The 20,117-nt window shown below is 49.9% G+C and overlaps 2 protein-coding genes across 2 annotated transcripts in view; both read right to left on the reverse strand.

The window, feature by feature from the left end:
- LRRC58 (leucine rich repeat containing 58) overlaps window positions 1–2,159 on the reverse strand; it is a 15,844-nt gene extending 13,685 nt beyond the window's left edge. Inside the window, exon 1 of the mRNA XM_009639153.2 lies at window positions 2,012–2,159. Coding sequence (XP_009637448.1) covers window positions 2,012–2,159 — 148 coding nt within the window. The remainder of the gene's footprint in view (window positions 1–2,011) is intronic.
- A 4,534-nt stretch (window positions 2,160–6,693) lies between these two features.
- Window positions 6,694–19,772, reverse strand: FSTL1 (follistatin like 1). The gene is made up of 10 exons (XM_035894601.1): window positions 19,767–19,772; window positions 18,529–18,633; window positions 17,156–17,285; window positions 16,012–16,044; window positions 14,232–14,362; window positions 11,361–11,476; window positions 10,462–10,574; window positions 9,124–9,234; window positions 7,030–7,127; window positions 6,694–6,763 (listed from the first exon to the last, which is right to left on the reverse strand). The coding sequence occupies exons 1-10, from the start codon at window positions 19,770–19,772 to the stop codon at window positions 6,719–6,721; spliced, it is 888 nt and encodes a 295-aa protein (XP_035750494.1). The 3' UTR covers window positions 6,694–6,718.
- Between the last annotated feature and the right edge of the window lie 345 nt (window positions 19,773–20,117).

Here is a 20,117-nt window from a genome sequence, read left to right on the forward strand (position 1 = left end):
GTTACTCACCCCCGGGGGCACCGTTACAGCCCGCTCCCGGCGAGCCTGGCCGCCCGGGCTGCTGGGACCCCCCTGGGTGCCCGCTGTGGGGGCTGGGAACAGCCCTGCTCCCCTCAGAGGGTTGTACGCCCGGCTCGCTGAAGTTGGGCAGCGCTGGAGCTCTGAATCCCTCTGACTGAAAAATTAAAAAATAACCTTCCTCCCGTCCTTCCCGCTCATCCTCAGACCCCGAGGGAATGGCCACCGGTGCCCGAGGCCTCTCCCTGCTGTGGCTGGCCGGGGCAGGGGCCGGGCAGCGGCCTCCCTGGCTTTGCAGTCGGCCGCGGTTTTGCCCAGGGTTTGTCTGCTTTGGTCCTGGCCCTCCTGCTGATCGTGGGGTACCGAAAGAGAGGTGCCTCCCCAGAAGCACCTCGGTGCCTCTCCCTTGCCCGGGCGCGGAAAGACAGCTTTAATCTTGAACGAGGGCGCTGGCAGGAGCTGATCCACAACGCCCAAGTCTGTCAGGCGAAGAGGCCCGATGTGGGTTACAGACTGATACGGAGCTGACCCTGCTTGTACCGTATCGGAACAGGCAACTCAAGAGTCGCGATTTCAATTCATCGCCCTTTGGACACTGGTTAACGGCGGTGTAATCAGTAATCACCCCTTGGAAGAAGCAGCAGCAACGCGTGATGACAATGAGAAGATTAACAGCCCAAGGGAACTTTTGCCCTGACAAAGTCCGGGCTTAAGAAACAGACTCGTTTCCTTGTGATGCATAGAGGAACCAAAAAAAAGGGAGCGGCAATCTCCCACCCTCTTAAAACACTTCATCTGCGCAGAAGTCTCTGTCATCTTAGAGCGGAAGAAACGCAAACAACCCACGGTTGGCTTGAACCAGCCAAGAGTTTAAAACCAGTGGGTGAAGCAGTAACGATGCTGAGCTCCAAGGTGTCCAGAACAGTGCGGATGAAACCCATGGTCCACTTGTCCTTCCCTTGGTACTCATAAGAACTCTGCATTTTACCGCTACAAATATTTTCAAAGCAACAGCTCACGTTCCCAAGAGCTGTGCCCAGCCTTCAAGAAAGGGTGTGCTGTGGTGGGTGGGAACGAACAGGTCACCTTCCGTTGGGCTTGCTTCATTTGTTTTGTAAGTCTCTACCGATTCACAGACGCAACCCCTGATGCGAACCCAGAGGTAGCTGCGTAAGAGCAGACACTGTACCAGTATAGTTATTTCCTTCCGTATAGTTATTTATTTTCAATACTATTTTGCCCATGCTGTAAAGGTTGTGCTGTTTCAGCTGGATCAGGTTAGTTTGTGGGAGGGTTTACGTAAGCACAAGAGCAAGGTCATCTGGATTGTGCTCTCATCTTCTGCAGTGCTTTAAGCCTGTGTTCTCCCAAAGATGTGTCCTGTGAGCTGGTTCAGGTTTTTTTTTCTTTTTAGGAACAGCGTCTTATTATAGATCAGTTTGCTCCCACCCTCAGAATTAAAGTTAATAAATACCTTACAAATGCAGCTCAGAGTCTTGAGCAACCACTTAGGTAGCCTAGTTCTCACTTTGAAGCTTAACAGCGCTGGAGAATTGAGAAGTGTATGTGGCTATAGTGCAGCAACTCGTTAATACTCGGATGTGTTTAACTCCACCAACAGACAGGTCACAGGTTTTGGAAGGCCTCTGCTAGCAGTGGGCATCAGGCTTCTTGCTCTTCCTCTCCCACCCCCAAATCATTTTGCTTCATTAAGTATGTACGACACACAAGGCAAAGTATTTGTAGTGCCACCTAGCTAAATTTGTGGCTGACACTTTCATAGAATCATAAAATCACAGAATCGTTTAGGTTGGAAAAGACCTTTAAGATCATCAAGTCCAACCGTTAACCTAACCCTGCCATCCCACCACTAAATCACGTCCCTTCTTAAAATCCTGGGAAATTCTAGCAGTAGAAATGAAAGTAATAAAGCAGCCCCACTTTGCAGTTGAGCCACAAACGGGCACGGAATGCCACAGTTGAGAGGGCATACCCAGCAGCTGGTCCATGCTAAAGGGGCCGTTGGGTGTGAAGAGCAGCATGCAAGAGGCAATGTTGAGCAGCAAGATGTTATCCTCCTGTTGTATGACACCGTTAAAGGCCATTTCATCATTCAGTTCAGCAAAGGTGACGTGAGCCATTCAGCCCTTCAGCACCATAAGGTGGTGTCAGAAAGAGAAGGGAGCCAGCCTGTCCTCCCACCTTAGTGTAGGACCAGCTATACTTGGTCTGTTCCTGACTGCCGTTACTTTAGTCTGTTCTTAAAATCCATGCAGGGAGGAAGGCTATGACATACCAAGGGAGCGTCTTCCAGTTCTTTGCTGACCTTGGTATTCGAAAGCATTCCCTGATGTCTCATCTCGACCTCAGTGCCTTGACTGCCGCGGCTGAAGCTGGTGCCCCATCCGCCGGAGACTTGAAGACATTTAGAGCTTTCCTTCTGCCTGAAGCTTCCAATCTGTCCTTGCAAGTCACGTTTTCAAGGCCTTTAGTTACTCTTTTTACTTGCCTCCGGGTTCTTTCCACCTGGTCCACCCATTTTGTGAAAGGCATCACCCAAAGCACCAGAAGGTACTTAGCTGAGGCTCCCCAGGCCACACGGGACAGAGCGATTGCCCGTGTCCCTCTGTACTCCTCCCCTCCTACAACGGTTTGCCTCTCTCTCAGCAGCAGGACCCTAACTCACGCTCATCTCGTGATCACATCACCCACGGGGAGCTGCTAGGTTTTTCTTTCCCAGTGGCACAGGCGCAGCGTGTGCCGGGGGAGTGAACCGGGGGATACCAGAAGGACCGTGGAGCAACCTCATCATTAAAAACACGTGGCTGGGAGGCAGGAGCCGCGGCCGCATCTCTGCCACCAGCTCAATGCATGATTGCAACGTTCCGCTTCTCTCTGCTGTACCTCAGTTTCCCCAGCTATAAACCAGAGACGGTCGTGTCTCGCATTTGTCAGGCGCACTGAGATCTGTGTATAGATGTACAAAAAAACAGCTGATTTTTTTTTTTTTTGAAAACAAGGAATGTGGCTTGTGAGAAATAAAATGAAACACGCTATTTTTTAAATTTTGTCTCATTTATTTGGCAGTAATATCCAAACCCCCCTGCTTCAAAAAAATTACAAAATCAAGTAAAATAAGTGCACTAAGGAAACCTACAGAATACTGATAAACTTCACACACGTACAGGAGGGAAGATAGAGGGAGGAGTGGGACTTCTTTGTTTGTTACTTAAGTTTGGGGTTTTTCTGGAAGAAAAAAAAAAAAAAGCCTTCCCTGCCCCTTGCAGCCTGTACAGCAATTGTCCCAGAGGGCGATGGCTGGAATCCAGCGCTTCCTTCCCCAGCAGCCAGGTCACCCTGCAGAAGCCAGCGGCCGACTGGCCTGCTGCGGGGTACAGCCTGGGCACCACTCACCAAAAGGTTGCCCTGTCCCCTCGGTGCGGGGAGGCGAGGTGTTTCGGTCCCCTTTGGGTACCGTAGCCCTTAGAACCGGTGTTGCTCTCCACAGCTGCGCTCACCTTTGAGGGCAGGAGGAGGAAGGGGCTCCACCGGTAGGAGCCCTTTCCGTGGAGGCACGTTACGGCACTCCTACCCCGCCGCCGTCCCAGGGTACGTCGTATGGCTTGTCAGAGAGCTCAGCCCGCCTGGCCCGTGACAGCGGCCCACCCCTCTGCCTTCCGCGCAAGCTCTGTAATCCTCAACTGCGGGCACCCACCCCTCCAGCAGCCATCCCCGTAGACCGCACACCCACAGGAGGTGGGAAGGGGACTAGAGACCACATCGCGCAATGCAACTTGCAGAAGCCCTTCAGCTGTGGATTGGCCTTCCCTTCCTGCACATGCTCTGCTTCTCCCAGTCGGAGATTGTCCTGACTGGACAGTAAGATGTTGTCCCCGTCCAGGGAGAGCCTTTAAGGCAAGCTGTTGTGTTTTCTCTAAGGCACTTGAATGATCCAAGATGGAAGGAAGTGAGCCAGGAGGCATGAACTACCTTTCAGAGCAGGGTCAGAATAAAGCAAAACATTTATTAACAATGTTCCTGTGACTCCAGATCCAGCACATGAAGCTGTTTCACCCATAACCGTTGGGAAGGAGTGAGGGTATGTCTAACGGGTGCTCCTGTTCCACCAACCACTTCCTCCAGTGCCACCAGAACAGTGCCACCATCCCAGTGAAGCGTTGCCCACGTTACCCTCAGCTCCTATGGACTCATTACCCTCACCTTCACAGGTGACAGCTTCTCAAATCCAGACCCTCAGGGGAAAAGAACCAGCCCCGTTCTCTATTATGCCAAAACCTCCAAGCGTGGTGGGGTAGATCATGATTCTCACTGGAAATGTGGCACTGTGCCAAAGCCAATGGAAGTCCTCTGGGATCACATCAGGAAAACAGCTCCAGGACCAGACAGCGTTTGACAAATCCAGCTCACAGGCGAGACCACGGGAGGGACCAAGCTTTCTTCTCTGCTGATGCTCGCTAGGTATCAGCTCATTCTTCCTCTCCGAGGAAAGCACTGTGCAAAAAGGGGAAGGTTGGGACAAAAGCCCCAGTGATCTTCACTCAAGCAGATCATGGTTTTGCAAAGGCAAGTAGAGATTTGCTTGAGTAAGCACTAGGGACTGCAAGACACCCGGCAACAACTGCTGAAGTTGCTCACGAACGGGAAGATGGAAGTCACAAGCAATCTTCTCGACTCAGGGTGTGTGCAACTGCTTGGGATGCATGGCAGGGGCATGAAGGGAACATGGGAACAGGATGTTCAGGCGTGTGAGCGTATGAAGTACACTTGACAACCGCAGGAGAAAATCAGCTGGGCTTGAGGCTACAGGGGCGATTGTTGACAAAACAGCATTTCACCTATATCTAGGACCAATGCTCTGAGAAACAGGTCAGATGAAAATGACCCAGGAAGGGATGTGAGGGTGGTCAAAGATGGTCTGGATCAAAGACACTGTGAAATGTGTCAGTAATGAGGCTTCCAGCCCCGACTCCAAACTCAGACCTGGAATCAAAGAATAATGCTGCTGCCTCCCCCCAGAGGGAGATGGAAAGCCCAAGATGATGGCTAACGGCCCAGACTCCAACTAAATGGTTTTCCATGTAGTTAAGCCTTTTAAGATACCCTGCTAATGGGATTGCCTGGTCCCTCTGTCTCTAGGCTACTTGGCACTTCCCTCTGGGCCATTTAGAGACGTGCGGACTTTGAGCAACACAGTCAGTGCTAGCTGGGGGCGATTGTTGACAAAACAGCATTTCACCTATATCTAGGACCAATGCTCTGAGAAACAGGTCAGATGAAAATGACCCAGGAAGGGATGTGAGGGTGGTCAAAGATGGTCTGGATCAAAGACACTGTGAAATGTGTCAGTAATGAGGCTTCCAGCCCCGACTCCAAACTCAGACCTGGAATCAAAGAATAATGCTGCTGCCTCCCCCCAGAGGGAGATGGAAAGCCCAAGATGATGGCTAACGGCCCAGACTCCAACTAAATGGTTTTCCATGTAGTTAAGCCTTTTAAGATACCCTGCTAATGGGATTGCCTGGTCCCTCTGTCTCTAGGCTACTTGGCACTTCCCTCTGGGCCATTTAGAGACGTGCGGACTTTGAGCAACACAGTCAGTGCTAGCTAAGGGAGCAAGAGCTGGAGAGAGCTGCAGTGTCAATCCATGCCTGGTGAAGCTAATTACATCCAGCCCTGTCTCATCTTCCCATGAGGACATTGCTGTCCCCAGTTGAGAAATACCCTGTACTGCAGGGCTCACAAGTTGCTTGTGGTGTTTGCGGTAGCTGAGCGCAGTGCGATACAAACTGTGCATGGGCATTACAGCACTGTCAATAACAAAAACCCACAGGCTGGGTTTTCTTGAAAGACCTAGAGCTACAAAACATACAAAAGCTGAATTACTACCGTAGGAAATAAAGTAATTAAAAAAAACCAAAACCAAAACAAACCAAAACAAAAAGGGCGGGCAGCATGTGAATGTGATAAGACAAAATTATGATAGCACCTATAAGGAGGGGGCAGGGAGAGTAAGAGAGTGAGATGAGGTCAAAAGGAACCAATGTTGTGTTGGAGCCCACAGTGTACTGGAGGAGCTGCTGGGGACAGTCTGGTGGAAAGCAAGGAGGAACGCGCTGAAGTCACGCCAGCAGCGTGGCACCACAACTTCCAGGTATCACACCAGGCTGACCAGCTTTAAGGAGCTCGAACCAAAGGGGAGGAGGGTAAGCAGGGCAAGGTCCTTGGCTAGTGATGCCCTGCAGCACACGTGCTAAGCCACAAAACTGCCAGGCCTGTATCTCTGCAGCCAAGGCCGGCGCTGACAATTGTGATCTTTTGAAGACCCCCTTTTCTATCCAGCACTGACCTCCATCCTTTCCCCAAATCCAGGGGAACAAGAAATCCTTGTTAGCTCTCAGAGGGAGCAGCTGTCTGCTCTGGGCAAGGGTCCCAGAGACTGCTGTATGTCCCTCCCAGCCTTCCAAGGCCCCAGCAATGAAGCTCCCTGAACAGGTGGGCTCTGCTCCCCTTTCCTGGCCCCATTCTCTGTGTATTACAAAACAAATAACCCATCGCTATACAATGTAAATATCTGTGACTGGGCAACTGTAGCAGACACTTGTGCATACTGAGATCAGCACTGGAGGACAGGGCGGCAGGTTGGGCCCATCCTCCTGGGCTCCTCCAGTGTGGAGGCCCCTTACATCTCCTTGGTGCTCATTCTCTTGGTCTTCTCAGCCGTTTCCTAGAGAAAGAGAGCACAGAAGTGAAGCTCTGCACTGACACAGGAGCCGGCAGTGCCCTGAAGCCTCTGGTCCATCCACAAGCAGTGCCAACACTGGCTTACACATCAAAGCCCCCCCCCCCCCTGCCTTTGTCCCCATAAGCAACAGGGATCCCCCTTTACTGTGCTCCCCCTTCTACCAGAAGTCACCAAGTGAGAGAAGCAGAGGGAACCCCTCTAGCAAGGAGAGACTCCATACAAGCAGACCTTCCCAGCCTCATGCTAACCTGATGCTTCTGCAGCTCCTGAACGTATCGAGCCAGCTCCTCCTCAGTCAAGTCTTGATCAGGTCGCTGTCTCTGAGCAGGCACCTTCTCATTCTTCCCTGCAGAGAGACATGGAATTCATGGTTATCACAAACAGGGGATGCAAATTGCAGAGGCTGAACCACAGAGAACAAGAAGAGGCAGGTCGGCCACAGCATACTTCAAGCTTAGGAAGGCTCTGCTGGAGGAAGGTATGGGCAGGCTTCTTAGAAATTTCTGAGAATGGGCCTTGTGGCTGGCGGGGACTTCAGAACCTGGGTATCCAGTCTGTCCCTGTCTCTCCCTCCCACGTGATAAATAATAAAACCACAAGGAAGAGGCTGTGTATTATTTAAAAGAAGCCCTATAATTAGTTCAAACATCTCGGCCTCTTGTAGGGAATAAATGGAAGCTCAGTGCTATCCAAGTACAATAACTAATGCTTAATGAAGAGGTAATTTCGCTCAGTGGAGATGCAACTTGCTGATGCATCTGATCTGATTCGTTGGTTTCATTATCCCTCTAACAATAGCCTCTAACCCCTCTGCTCCTCTGACAGGGGCAGAAAGTCACAGAATTGTTGTCCCATCGCATGCTTCTGCCATGGATGCAGGGAACAAAGTAGGCAGCAACACCAGGTGTTGCACAGCAACTTTGAAGGTTGTTTCTGGGGAGGCAGCAAAAAGAGTCTCTTGTTAGGTTGCTTAACTTCTGAGACCTACCCACAGCTCCTCTTGGCAGCTCCCTTAGTATTACAGTTTTCTTTTCTGAGGTGAGCTCCTGCTGCCACAGCCAAATCTGGGCTGAGGTGATCCTGAAGCCTCTGCTGCAGAAGGCCGGATAAATGTGAAAGAAACTCTGTACATACGCATTGCTGTTCCCCTCTCTCCTCCATCTGCCCAAGCTACTGGCTATAGATGTGAACTAAGGTGCTGCTGACAGCTGCTGCGCAACACTGAAAACTAAGCTCATGCAAAGGCCTGGTTTCTAGGGAAGGCGGCCAGAAAAATGCAGTGCAGTGATGGGAGGGACATGGTCCCTTGAAAAGAATGCATACATTTCCCAAGGTGGGGGAAAGCTGCCTTTCCACTGGCCCTAGACCATCTGTAAGAAGGCAAAATGGAGAGCCATTGTTCACAACCCCACCATGACTTCCCACAATCGTAAACATAGAATCATAGAATGTTTTAGGTTGGAAGGGACCCCTAGAGGTCACCTAGTCCAACCCCCTTGCAGTGAGCAGGGGCACCACTAACTAGATCAGGTTGCTCAGAGCCCTGTCCAACCTGGCCTTGAATGTTTCCAGGGATGGGGCCTCCACTACCTCTCTGGGCAACCTGTTCCAGTGTTTCACCACCCTCATTGTAAAGAATTTCTTCCTTATATCCGGTCTAAACCTACCCGGTTTTAGTTTAAAACCATTACCCCTTGTCCTGACACATGGCTGTGAAAGTTTAAAAAGGAACTTCCAGAGGAAAAAGAGACAGACCAACAACCCTGCTTTACTACGAACACCATCTCCCTTCTCCATCACCGTTATTTTTGTTTACTTCTACAGTTGTTATGGCAAGAAGCTGAAGTGCTTTCTTGACATTACTAGATGAAGTCTCCTATCTCCTCTCTGGGGCAAGACAAGACCCTAGCTCCTGCTTTACAGATGCCATAAACACAGATACAGTGAGGGTGCTGACACACATACAGGAAAGCTGACTTGCTCACACCTACATGTATGGTTGCAGACAGTGACCTATTTGGTCTGTGCATGCCCCACACCAGCTGGAGGCAGAGTAGCTCTGGTCTGGAAGGTTTGGTGCTGAACTTTCATGACACCAAATCCAAACTACAAAACCCAGCAGCATTGCCCCCAACCCAGTTGCACACTTTCTGACCTCTAAAACAAAACCAGCTGGAGTTTGGCCAACATGGAACACAGGAGGGTGATGCAGAAGCCACAGAGAAGGTGAGGAAGAGCTGGAGAGAGAAGAAATCTGGATAGCTGGTGCCCTCGGAAAGATCAAAAGCAGAAACCCCTTTTGTACAAACCCAAATACAAAACTGCCTGGAGAGCATACGGACCCTCGCATGTCATTGCGGTGCACACCCAGTTCCCACAGGCACAGACGCAGCGGTTGCACTCCACCTGGGTCTCTGCTCCATCCTCATAGGTTTCATCTTCCAGGGCACACTCTGGAGGGGCACAAAACAAGGGCAGTGGTTGTGAGAGAGCGAGCAGGCTAAAGACAACATGCTTTGGAGATGTGTTGAGAGAGAAGAGCTACACGGTTTCGGACGAGGCCTTCCTTCCCCTAACCACCAAAAGTTTCATAATGACCAAAACATTCATGCTGAATTCGGTGAGTGAAATCAGCTAAAACGTAATTTGGGAAAGTCAAACACTTCATTTTGCTTCCTCAAAAGAACACATTTCAATTTCTCAATTCCAAATGAAATCTCAGTATTGGGTTTGTTTGAATTTCCTAACCTGTTATACATAAAAGAGAACCCCTGAAGTGAAAATTTTGGTTACTCTGAAACAATCCCTGTTCCAGCTGGGGAAAAGTTGGGGAAATTATTTGTGTACTTGCTGTTGCCCTGAGAAAGAAAGGAGGGGAAAAGAAAAAAAAAAAAAAAAAAAAAAGTTTCTCATTTCAGCTCACATTTCTTCTCACAGCTCTAGTATGTGTTTAAGTTGAGGCCCCCAAAGAACTCAAGGGCCCATATGGTGTTAAGTGAAAACCAGCTGATCATATTTTCTGGGGGAGGTCCAGCATCCTTAGTTTCCCACTGAAATAGGCAACACAGAATGCAACTTAATATTCCCTAAGAAGCATAGCCTCTGTCTGCTCCTCAGTGCCACCACAGTGGGATGTAAATCTGGCACCTTTGGACCAGGACCCCCTGAGGAGACGATTAGATGAACGGCTAGGCATGCCTGGCCAGCAGAACACTAAGCTGCTTCCACATGAACTGCAGCACTAAGCAGGATTTGGAAGGATAGTGAACTTTGAGATGTTCATCGGGGGGCTCTCTGTGTGAAAGGCAGAGCATAGCAGGACTTCGGTCTGGTCTGGCTTTCCTAAGTTATCCAGGTGTGAACTCCTCACATGATTTATCTCTGCACTGTTAGATACATGCCTTGACCTTCCAAGCATACCATATCCATTCAACTTACGCCCTTGCTTCCAAAATCCAAACCTTTTTCATCACAAGAGCTGTGGGAGCTCTGGGACAGAACAAGCAGTACTTTTGACAACGAGGGACAAGGGGTGCTGTCCGATGGGAGGTAGGCGTACATCAACATTATCTCTGGAAGTCGAGTTACAGCATCCGATGTCTGGCCCAAAGCTAGTGTCTTGTCTTTTCCTCCCTTCCCAGGACCCCTCTGATTCTCCAATATAAGTGAGGAGTTCTTACTTTTCTCTGGTGGGTTGAAGGATGGGCTGAGACACTTGAGAAATTCACTGAAGCTGAGCTTCCAGTCAGCATTTTCATCTGACAGCTCGATGAGGGCATCTATGCAGAGTCCCCTGAAAGGAAACACAGAGGCATGTTCTCCACAGGGCTGTGTACCAGGCAGGTCCCTGCCCTACTGGCTTCAGAGTATAGACAAGTAAAAACTGTAGTAACCAGGAAGGCTCAGAGATGCCTGGCAGAAGTAGCTTCTGTAAGGAAACCTCACCTCACTACACAGACAAAAGAAAAATGGACACAAAATACTCCCTTGGCTGGCAAAGGGCTGGGAACTGAGGAGATATTCAGGACAGCAGGATAAGATCCTGTTGACATCTACATGCTGTCACACGAGTACAGATGCAAGCACAGCCTAACCACAAGCAGCCTGTTCTCCTCAGTCTCACACACACTGGCATACACACAGAAAAACGGAAACCTCTCAAACTCCATCTTCATGTGATGCTTGCACCAGCTCTAACCGCAGGCTGCCCATGAGCTGTGTTTTCCCACCATCTTCCTTGCACTGGAACTAGCTACCAGGCAAAAGGTGAGTGAAGTCCACTAGAAAGCTAATTTATTAGGAAATAAAAAAAGACAACAAATCTTCTGTCACCCAACTCACCTTCTGGCTGCACACCTACTAGATTTAAGGCAAAAAGAGTTTTGTCTTACAAGAAGGGCAGGGGTGGGACTGCTCCTTTTGGTGGTATCCACACCTAATTAAGTGAGAAGCTGCTTCATACACAATTATCTTTGTTAGTCCAAGCCCTAACTGATACTTTCCATGAGCGGATTTTCATGCCCCCTTCTACCACATTGGGCCCCCTGGCCCTCCTTCTGGCATTCTGTCCGCTGCCTACCTAAGCAGCTTGTTGGTCTCCTGGTCCATGTAGGTGGTGATGTTGACAGCAGTTTCATTCTGCTCCACAAACTTCAGGAACTCAGTGGAGTCCAAGCGAGGAAGATGCGAGAGGGTCTGATTTTTCAGTTCAGGGTACCCCTTCCTTCTGCCTCTTCCATATACGCTTAGCATTTTTGAAGCTTTAGTGAAACGAGTTGCATCATCCCCGTTTTGCACAAAGAACGGAGGCTCAGAGAAAAGCAGCAACATATCCCTACTAGCATCAGAACTGGGAGACATGATCCTAGCCTTGTTCTCACCGATAAGCTACACTGCCTCTCATTCACCTCCTGCTGCTTGATTTATGGCTCTGACCCTGTTTCTTCTCTTTGTTCCAGCCAGCTCTTACCCTTCTTATATACTGCCTGCCTTAAAGCAGACCAGTTGCATTCATGGAGATGTCAGCTTTCCAATATGTGTAAATCCAAAGCTGTGCCTGGACTGTGACAGTGACAAACGGGAAAATCACAGGAAGCAATTTTCTGCTGATCCCAGAGAAGGAACAATTTAATGCAACAGCACAACGCCTCACCACCAACTTCTTAAGGTCCTGACAGGACTCACGGCACTGAAGAGCAGGATTTTTAGCCCTGAAATCCTGGCTGTACTCCCAAAGAAGTAATTGCATTTTGCCTTCCTGTTTGAAGATGTTGTATCATGGTGCCGGGCACTCAGCTGCATTGCAGGGAGGGGAAAACGAATTCTGCACACAGAGTGCTGCCGTCTAATTTTTGCTGTGTGACTTGGGGCAGGTCACTGTGTCTCCTCATGCAGTGCTTCCAGGAATGCTGGAAAAGACACTGCCTGTTGTTACCTCTATACAGTTCAGGAGAAACTTGTAGGGCTGGGAGAATTACTCTGCACGCTGTAGCCTGTGTATAACTGCTCCACTAACAAGCCTCAACTTCTACTAGACTTTGAAGCCTCTCATCCCGCTATTTCTTGTGAAAGTGGCTGCAGTTCCCTTAACGACTGGACTCGGTTAAGCTAGTTTTCTTGCCTTTCAATGCTATGGTATGCATTTACGTGTTCCCCCAGAGACCCTCCAAAACAGAGCAGCTTCCCACTGCTGGCCTCACTCCTCTTGAAATAACGTCCTTCAAGGTCAAGGCCTGCCTGATGTACAACCCACATCCCAGTGATCCACACAAGTCAGGCTTCCCGGAGGGAAACAGCTTAACGCCTCATCTACAAACCTCCCCATCAAGGAGAAAAGGGAAAAGCTTCATGTCATCTTTGTCTCCAGTATTTATTACCCGCAGGGCAGGAATCGGACTATTCGCAGGACAGAGTGCAGAGCCCTGGGGCTGGGCACAGCAGAATTCCTCCAGCAACAGCGGAGCCTCATTGATGAAACAAATTTGTGTGCGTTTGAACCCATTTAGTTTGCTTTGCTCATACTTGTCCCAAGTCGCTCCAAGCTCTGAATTCTGCTTTAAAAGTATTTCAAAGCTTTACGGGTTGTTGATACGGTGTGCCTGACAGAGAAGGAAATTCCCTCTTTGGTCCAATAAAAGGTATGGTTCTGTCATGGAAACTTTCACACACTTGTGCCTGGGATCAGTGCTCCAGAAAAAGGGGTACAATAAAGAGAACCTGAGGCTCTCTGCCTCTGAGCTGCGGCCACAGCATTTCACCAGTGCTCCGACAGGCGTGGGGCCAGCGCAGGTGACCAAGCTGTGCAGCAGCACTGGAGCAAGCCTGTGGCTGGCTGTTGCATTTCAGCAAAGCCCATGGCCTGGGGTGACTCTTTGCAAAGGCAGCTGGGGATGGCACAGTTGCAGGGGGAGGGACTGTGCAGCTCCCCTCCGCATGATGCCGCAGCTTTCGGGTGCTGGCAGGCGCCAACGGGGGTGCCTGAGGCAGTGGGCCACAACTGGGTTTCCACAGACGGAGCAGCATTAATGGCTACAAAGGCCAAGATGCTCTCTGGAGCACGGGGACCAGCTCCTCTGTCTCACCAGGGGGTGCCATTGCCATGGCAAATTTGCTTGCAGCGCTAACTCCTGTCAGGCACCATTAATCTCTCGCTGTCAACAGCTTATGATTTAAACACTCTCCCCCTTTCCCCACCTGCTCCTCCAGCTCCATCCTGAATGCTTTGAAGTCTTTATCAGGAGCCGGGTGCGAGGGGGAGGGATGCAGCAGTGCATGTGGCAGAAACATGGGAGAAGCGTGTGATCTGCTGGTTACAAAAGGGGGTGGGGATGGGCTGAGGGACAAACTGCCAGGGAGGGGAGGAGAGAAGAGGAATGGGATTATTGCAGGGCCAGAGACTCATGGGCAGTTCCTCTCTCTCTGCAGAGCACTGGGGAACTGCCAGCTCTCGGCCACAACTGGGCCATACTCCACAAGCAAATATCCACCTTGAAGCCCCCAAGTGTCCACTATCCACTTCTCAACATGGCCTTGGGACTGTCTGGAACAAAGGATCAGCAGCCCCCGCCCTGGCTTCCTGCTTCTTTTACCTGCATTTCCAGCACTTTCACCCACCTTTTCTCCTCTAGCTATCTTTTGTCCCCTGAGATCAGTTCTCTCCCCAGGTACAGGCACACCTGCCCTGCCCTCCTCCTTTTCCCAGGGACAGGTCAGATCCCCAGGGATGCTCCAGGTCTGGGCTGTCACATAGCTCTGTCAGTGGCTCTGTCAGCAGCTGCTGCAGGCAGCCCCTAACACACCACGCTGTGGGACATACCAGACCTCTCCAGCCCCCAGCTTGACAGGCCCATCACACACTGGAGCCTCTTGGGTGGGCGGGCATGGCAGCTGCTTTGCAGTGACAGGGTAAGAAATGTTCTTTGGCCTCTGAGGCAGGCGCTGCTCTACTTGCCTTGAAATACTTGTCCAGGACTTCGCTGTAGTTGCTGCCCTTGGAAAACCAGCCGTCTGGGATAATCTCAGCTTCCAGCCACTGGATGACGCGGCGACGAAGCTCGTCCCTGTCTGACTGGTAGCAGACAACTGTAATGGGAGAAGGCGCAGCAGAAGAAAAAGCAAGGATGAGATAAATTAAGTTGGCAGGGAGACCACAGAGAGGCGACTGGAAATAAAAGCCAGCCAGCCTGCCTTGATGGCAGTTTGCAGGCCTCTCTGTCCTTGGATATGCACCCCTGCCAGATCAAAGCAGAGGTGCCATGTGCTAAACGGCGGATGAGTTGTGGGTGACACCATGTGGCAAGGCCAGAAAACGACACTCCTGCCAAAGCTCTTCTGCCTTCCCCTCCCTGAAGACTGTGGAAGAACAACCCAGAGCTGACTCATCTTGGTGCGAAGAGTCCCCAGACTGAGGGAGGAAAGTGACCAACAGTGTCCCCAGGCTTCCAGATGCAGTGCAGAACAGGCATTCGGCCATCAACCCTCAAGTACCAAAACCTCTATCCTCTGCAAGGGCAAAGACTAGACTGAGAAAGCCTTTCCACTACTCCACCCCCAAGATTTGAGTTTTAGGGCCTACTGTCTCAGGAGATTTCATTTCTTCAAAGCCCCAACTTGTCCACTCTGACTGGAAATGAGAGGAGGTCAAGCTGGGCTTGTTCAGAGTGCTCTCCACAGTCACAGGTATCTCTAGGTGGATATCGCTTTGTGTGCTAGTATCAAACCATGCAGTTAGAAGCAAAACCGAAAACCCAGATCTTCTGGCTTCTGTGAGTTGTCACACCCGCCCAGAGGTCAATGGAGCCAGAAGGAGAATCAGTGTGCGTTCATGTCATTTACACACACTAAGGATCTCCTTCTGAATCCAGTAACTACAATCACAACCAGAGAGGCAGATGAAAAAAAAAAAAACAAACCAAACCTGTAAGGATTCTGCATGTTTTATTTTGAACTTCCTTAAAACTGCTTTAAGGTGTGTCCATGCCCTGACATGGTTCTTTCCCTTAAGCCTGTATAAGGGTTTGCTCTCATCTGTCCTAGGAAGCTAAAGTTGATGATTGTACAGCTCCAGCACTTAGAAGCCATGGATGGGAAAAGGGTCCCCTGATGAAGCACAGGCCATGGCCCCAAAATCCATACTATAAGTACACAAGGCAAGGTATAAGGGGAGAAACCAGGCGCAGGTAATCAAAGAGACTTGATGGCTGATGGGAGAGGTGATTCAGCTACACCTCCTGACTCCCTTGACAATGCCCCATTCATTACAGAGTGCTGCCTCTCTGCCTCTGCACCCATCAGTCAATCACTCCTGAAGCAAAGTCTCCTTTTAAAGGAGTGCTCTTGGGAGTTGGGGACATAGCTCCACAGTTATTACTTCTCAGATCCCCAGTGAAGACTCCCCAAAAGAGTGTCTCTTCCCTCAGCCTGGGTGATGAATACAGATTGTGTCCCTAGTGGCAAACTAGGTTTCATTGCACCTTGTACAGGCTCAGAGTCCCCGAGACATCCCAGCACAGTGAAGAGCCCAGGAGATGTAGGAGCTCTGAAAGGTAACCCAGGAGTAAAGACCTGGGCAATCACATTTCAGCTGATTTATTAATTCAGACTCTGATACAGCCAGTGCAGAGGTATGACTTTTACGCAGAGCTGTGCAACTCCCCCAGCAGACCTCGCTCCCTGTCTCTTTTTTCCAAAATCATACAGAGGCTTCAGCCAGAAATTAGATGGTTTCTTACCTGGACTTGCAGCTGGATTCTCAGACTTTTTCTCTGTTAATGGAAAGACAGAAGAGGACATTTCTGATGTGACATGAAGCAATACAAAACCCCTTCCCACCCTTGGGAGATGCTTGGGCAAGAGCAGAGGCACCTGGGAGTCTTTGGAAACAGGAGGGCCACATATATGACTAAGGGACTGGAGCATCCGTCACTCATCAAGGGGAGACTGAGGACTATTTAGCCTGAACAAGAGAATGCTCAGGGGCAATCTCATCAATGTTTATAAACCTCATGGGAGGGAATGAAGAAGACTGAGCCAGACTCTTCTCCGTGGTGTCCAGTGACAGGGCGAGAGGCAGCGGACACATACACAAGCCCATGAAATTCTGTCTGAACATAAGGAAACATTTTTTTACTGTGTGGCTGGTGTGGGAGTTAAACAGCCCACCCTTGAGGCAAAAAGTTCTTGAGGTTCCTCATGGATGTCTTTGAGTCTGACCTTTCCCCAGCAGGTGGACTGAGAGACCTGCCTGGCTGAATCCACAAGCTCAGAGAGAGGCAGGCATGAGCAAGAAGTTGCCCTGTGCTCCTAAGTGCCCCCCTCCCAGCAACCCAGGGAGACAAATAGCTCCACGATCCCACCACAGGTGTCAGGGTCCTGAGTGCACTTATGAGGGCCTTAATGGCCCTGCCAACCTCACCTAGGGCCTCCATTCACACTCTCTACCCATGAGCCCAGATGCTCCATTTCAGCTGATGTCTCAGCCCCTAGTCCTTGCCTGGGATTACGTTGTAGGCATGCCTGTCTCCAGCTCTATTGCAACCATTCCTGCCATAGACCTTGCTGATCTAGGCCCTGACCTGGTGACTGTCTTCCCATCTGATCTCAGACCTGCTACGGACTGCATCACTATGGACTTGTCCAGCAGTTACTGGCCTGTGCCTGATCCTGGTTACCATCACCACAAATCTGCCTGGTGATCTGGACTCTTGGTTGAACCTGGCTATCGTTCCCAGGCTTGCCCCGTTTACCCCATTCTGCAACTGTAGTACAGGGTCCTGGCCGGCGACACCTCTGCCTTGCCTTGTTATTACGCTTGGCTCTCGGCTCTCCTGCCCTTAGAGAGCAGCCGGCCCTCATTGCTCCCTGACACAGGGTTACCTTTACAGTGGCCATCGTAATCCACTTGGATCTTGGAGCCGGTGAGGCAGGCATCACGGTGCAGCTCACAGTGGTTCAGGTACGTCTTGCCATTGCTACCGCACACAGGCCTCTTGTGAGGTTTGCATTGCTGTGAGAGGACCAGAGAAGACAGCATTTTACCTGCCTCTTTGGCACAGCTAGAGGGAGGCAGGTGAGTCCCAGCATCAGCCCAACTCAGCAGAGGCCCTTGGCACAGCTCCCTTGGCCCAAAAGGTGTTTGGAGCAGGCTGAACACTCCCATTGCCACCCCCAAAAAAAACATGCAGAGAAGCTTGTGGGCATGGGTTCAAAGGCTTCACTTTATCCCAGCCTCCATCACCACCACCACCACAAGAACCTTCCTGAAAGCAGAGCCCAGCAGATAAACCAGTGCCCAGCAAAAATACTGAGCATAATCCTGCAAGTGCTGCTCTGTGTGCTACGGATGTGCCTGCCCAGAGGTGCTTCCGTGAATCTGTTCCATGCACCTCTGCTTGCTCAGTTCTGTTGCATCTCTTTGTTGACTCTGCTCCACCTTTCTGCAACTGAATGGAGAGTAAGCCACCAGCCATGAGCAAACAGCACACCCTACAGCAAAGGGAGAGTTCACCAGTGCCACTGTTCAGGCTGTGGGCTTCTTTCTTGTGTCCCTTTCAGTCTGGCCAAGCCTACCCAGAGTGACAGACTCTCTTCCTGCTAACAGGGCATTTCAGTGCCCAGGCTGGCTGCACTGGAGCTGCAGGCTCTGAAGGAAGCGGGAACAAAGAGCCTCACACCCATTCCAAGGAGCCAGGCAGGAACAGTTTGCAAGCACAGGGCAGAGTGGAGTAGGGAGACACTGTGTCTCTATGGCTGGGAAAGGCTCCTCTAATCATCTCCAGCTCCCTGCCGGATGGTGCTATTCATCCTCACAGCACTCTACCACAATTATTTCCATTCTACAAAAGCTGATTTTTAGTAGGGTGCTTGTAACCTCCTCAAACAAGATGCCAGTGAGAGCAGGCTGTCTTGGAGATCACAGACCACTCCCTATAGTGTCCTCTAAGACCAGCTGCATATCAATACCCTACTGGGCTTTCCCAGCAAAAGACCTCCAGCCAAGTGTTCTGTGTGTGTAAAGACCCTAGGCAGCTATGCGAGTAGCACAGCTGCAAGCCCCAGGCAGTACCTACAGAGTTCTTCCCCCACACCACGCTGGGAAAGGCCCTGATGTTTGAAGAGCCACTGTGAATGTGCAGCTGCTGCAAAACAGCCATAGCCTCATCCCATCATGGGATCCTTCCAGCAACCGAAACCCAGTGGTGGTGGTGGTGACCCTCATCCCAGACGCAGAAGCTGTGCCACCCTCCTACCTCAATGCAGAGGCAGGTTGGCTCTCCCTTCTCTGTCACTGCACACTCCCGCCCAGCTCCGCAGAAAACATTGGCACAGATCTTGGATTTGCTCCTTGGCTCTTCCTGCAAGATACAAGTAAAAGACACAAAATACACCAAGTTACCCAGAAGAGCAGCAACACAGCTTTAAAAAAAATAACACACTTAACTTCTAGACTGGACCAAAGAGCACCAAGGCGGTAAAGCGCAGAGTACAGAGCAAGAGAGACATGAGTACAATAGATGGACAGCTCAGACAATAACCAGAAGCAGAGACACAAGAGCTAGGGCTGCAGCCCCAGCAATAGAGGGGCCTTCCTTAAGGCCATCCCTGGAAAATCACCTAGAAGAACTGGAGCAAACATGAGCAAGAGAAAGTCTAGCACAAATAGCAAGAATAATTCACTCCTGTCAAAGACTGCTGTCTTCAAAATTTTTTTAATGGAGGGTAGGGAGCAGAAATGTCTTTGCTTGAGACATTTAAGAAGAAGGTGAACATAACCCTGGCAGAAGAAATCGCCATCAGGCACCAGATAATGCCCCTGTCACAAAAAAACTTCACAAAACTACATGACCCATTATCTTGCCTCCACTGGTCAAGATTAAACACTTCAAAGGAGGAAATGCTGTCACAGGTAATTATACAGTAACCTTCTCACAGAGAAAATGTCTTCCTGGTCCCTGACAGCCAGCAGTTGACTTATGCCCTGCAGCACAATTTATACGCTTTGCAGTTTTCTCCTAGCCAAAGTCATCACAAGTATTCTTGTTGTTCATGTAACTGTCGAATCCTTTTTTTTTTTTTTTTTTTGAGTCCCACTGTGTTCCCAAACTGGTGACACCTAGCAGGGAAGATTTCCACAGGTTAATCATGTTTTCAATACAACCACCATTTACTTTTATCAGTTTCATGCTTTTTTAAAAGAGAAGACTGTTCCAGGGGTTTAGACTTTGGAGAACCTGGTTTAATTCCCTGCTTTGTCATTAATTTCTTTTGTGACTCTCATTGTGACATCAAACATTTTCCACCTGGAAGTTATGTATAGCCAACTGGCTTCCTCCACAGTTTTGTATCAGAGACAGAAGATTGAGGAATGTAAAATAATCAGTGGGACAGGTCAACCACATCGGCTGTGACTCTTCTAATACACAAAGTTTTTTTACCTTCTCGTCTGAGTGTTATTCTTAACCTCTGCTCATTTGTGGTATCGTTGTACCTCCATCATATACTTTTAAAAGTAGGTCATCAAAAAGGAGCAGAATTTGCCTGAGGAGCCAGCATTATCGATACATTTAACAACAAATGCTGAGCACATTTTTTTCTCCTATTGCTTCTTTATCCTAATTTTCTTGTTTTTTGTTTTCCTTTTAAACCACAATTTCACAGTGAGCTGCTGTCTTTACTGAACAGCCCACAGTGACAGCCAGATTGTTTTCTGAATGACCTTCCCTTGGTCTTCAGAATATTTTGTCTGCTGGCCCACTGCACGGTCATCAAGCCCAAGAAATTCTTTTCAAAGCATTGCAGGATTCCCTCCAGGTTTGCATAGCAACAAGCACCTCTCCTA

Source organism: Egretta garzetta, unplaced genomic scaffold (assembly GCF_000687185.1).
Source record: "Egretta garzetta isolate BGI_Z169 unplaced genomic scaffold, ASM68718v1 scaffold85, whole genome shotgun sequence".
Lineage (NCBI taxonomy): Eukaryota > Metazoa > Chordata > Aves > Pelecaniformes > Ardeidae > Egretta > Egretta garzetta.

What these genes read in the sequence shown, in the direction of transcription:
- FSTL1 (XM_035894601.1), bottom strand. An exon ending in CACCGCAATGACATGCGAGG is followed by an intron (nt 7,128 to 9,123) that starts GTCCGTATGCTC and finishes GTCTCTCTGCAG; the next exon opens with GGAAGAATGAGAAGGTGCCT. An exon ending in AGGAGCTGCAGAAGCATCAG is followed by an intron (nt 6,764 to 7,029) that starts GTTAGCATGAGG and finishes CTCTTTCTCTAG; the next exon opens with GAAACGGCTGAGAAGACCAA.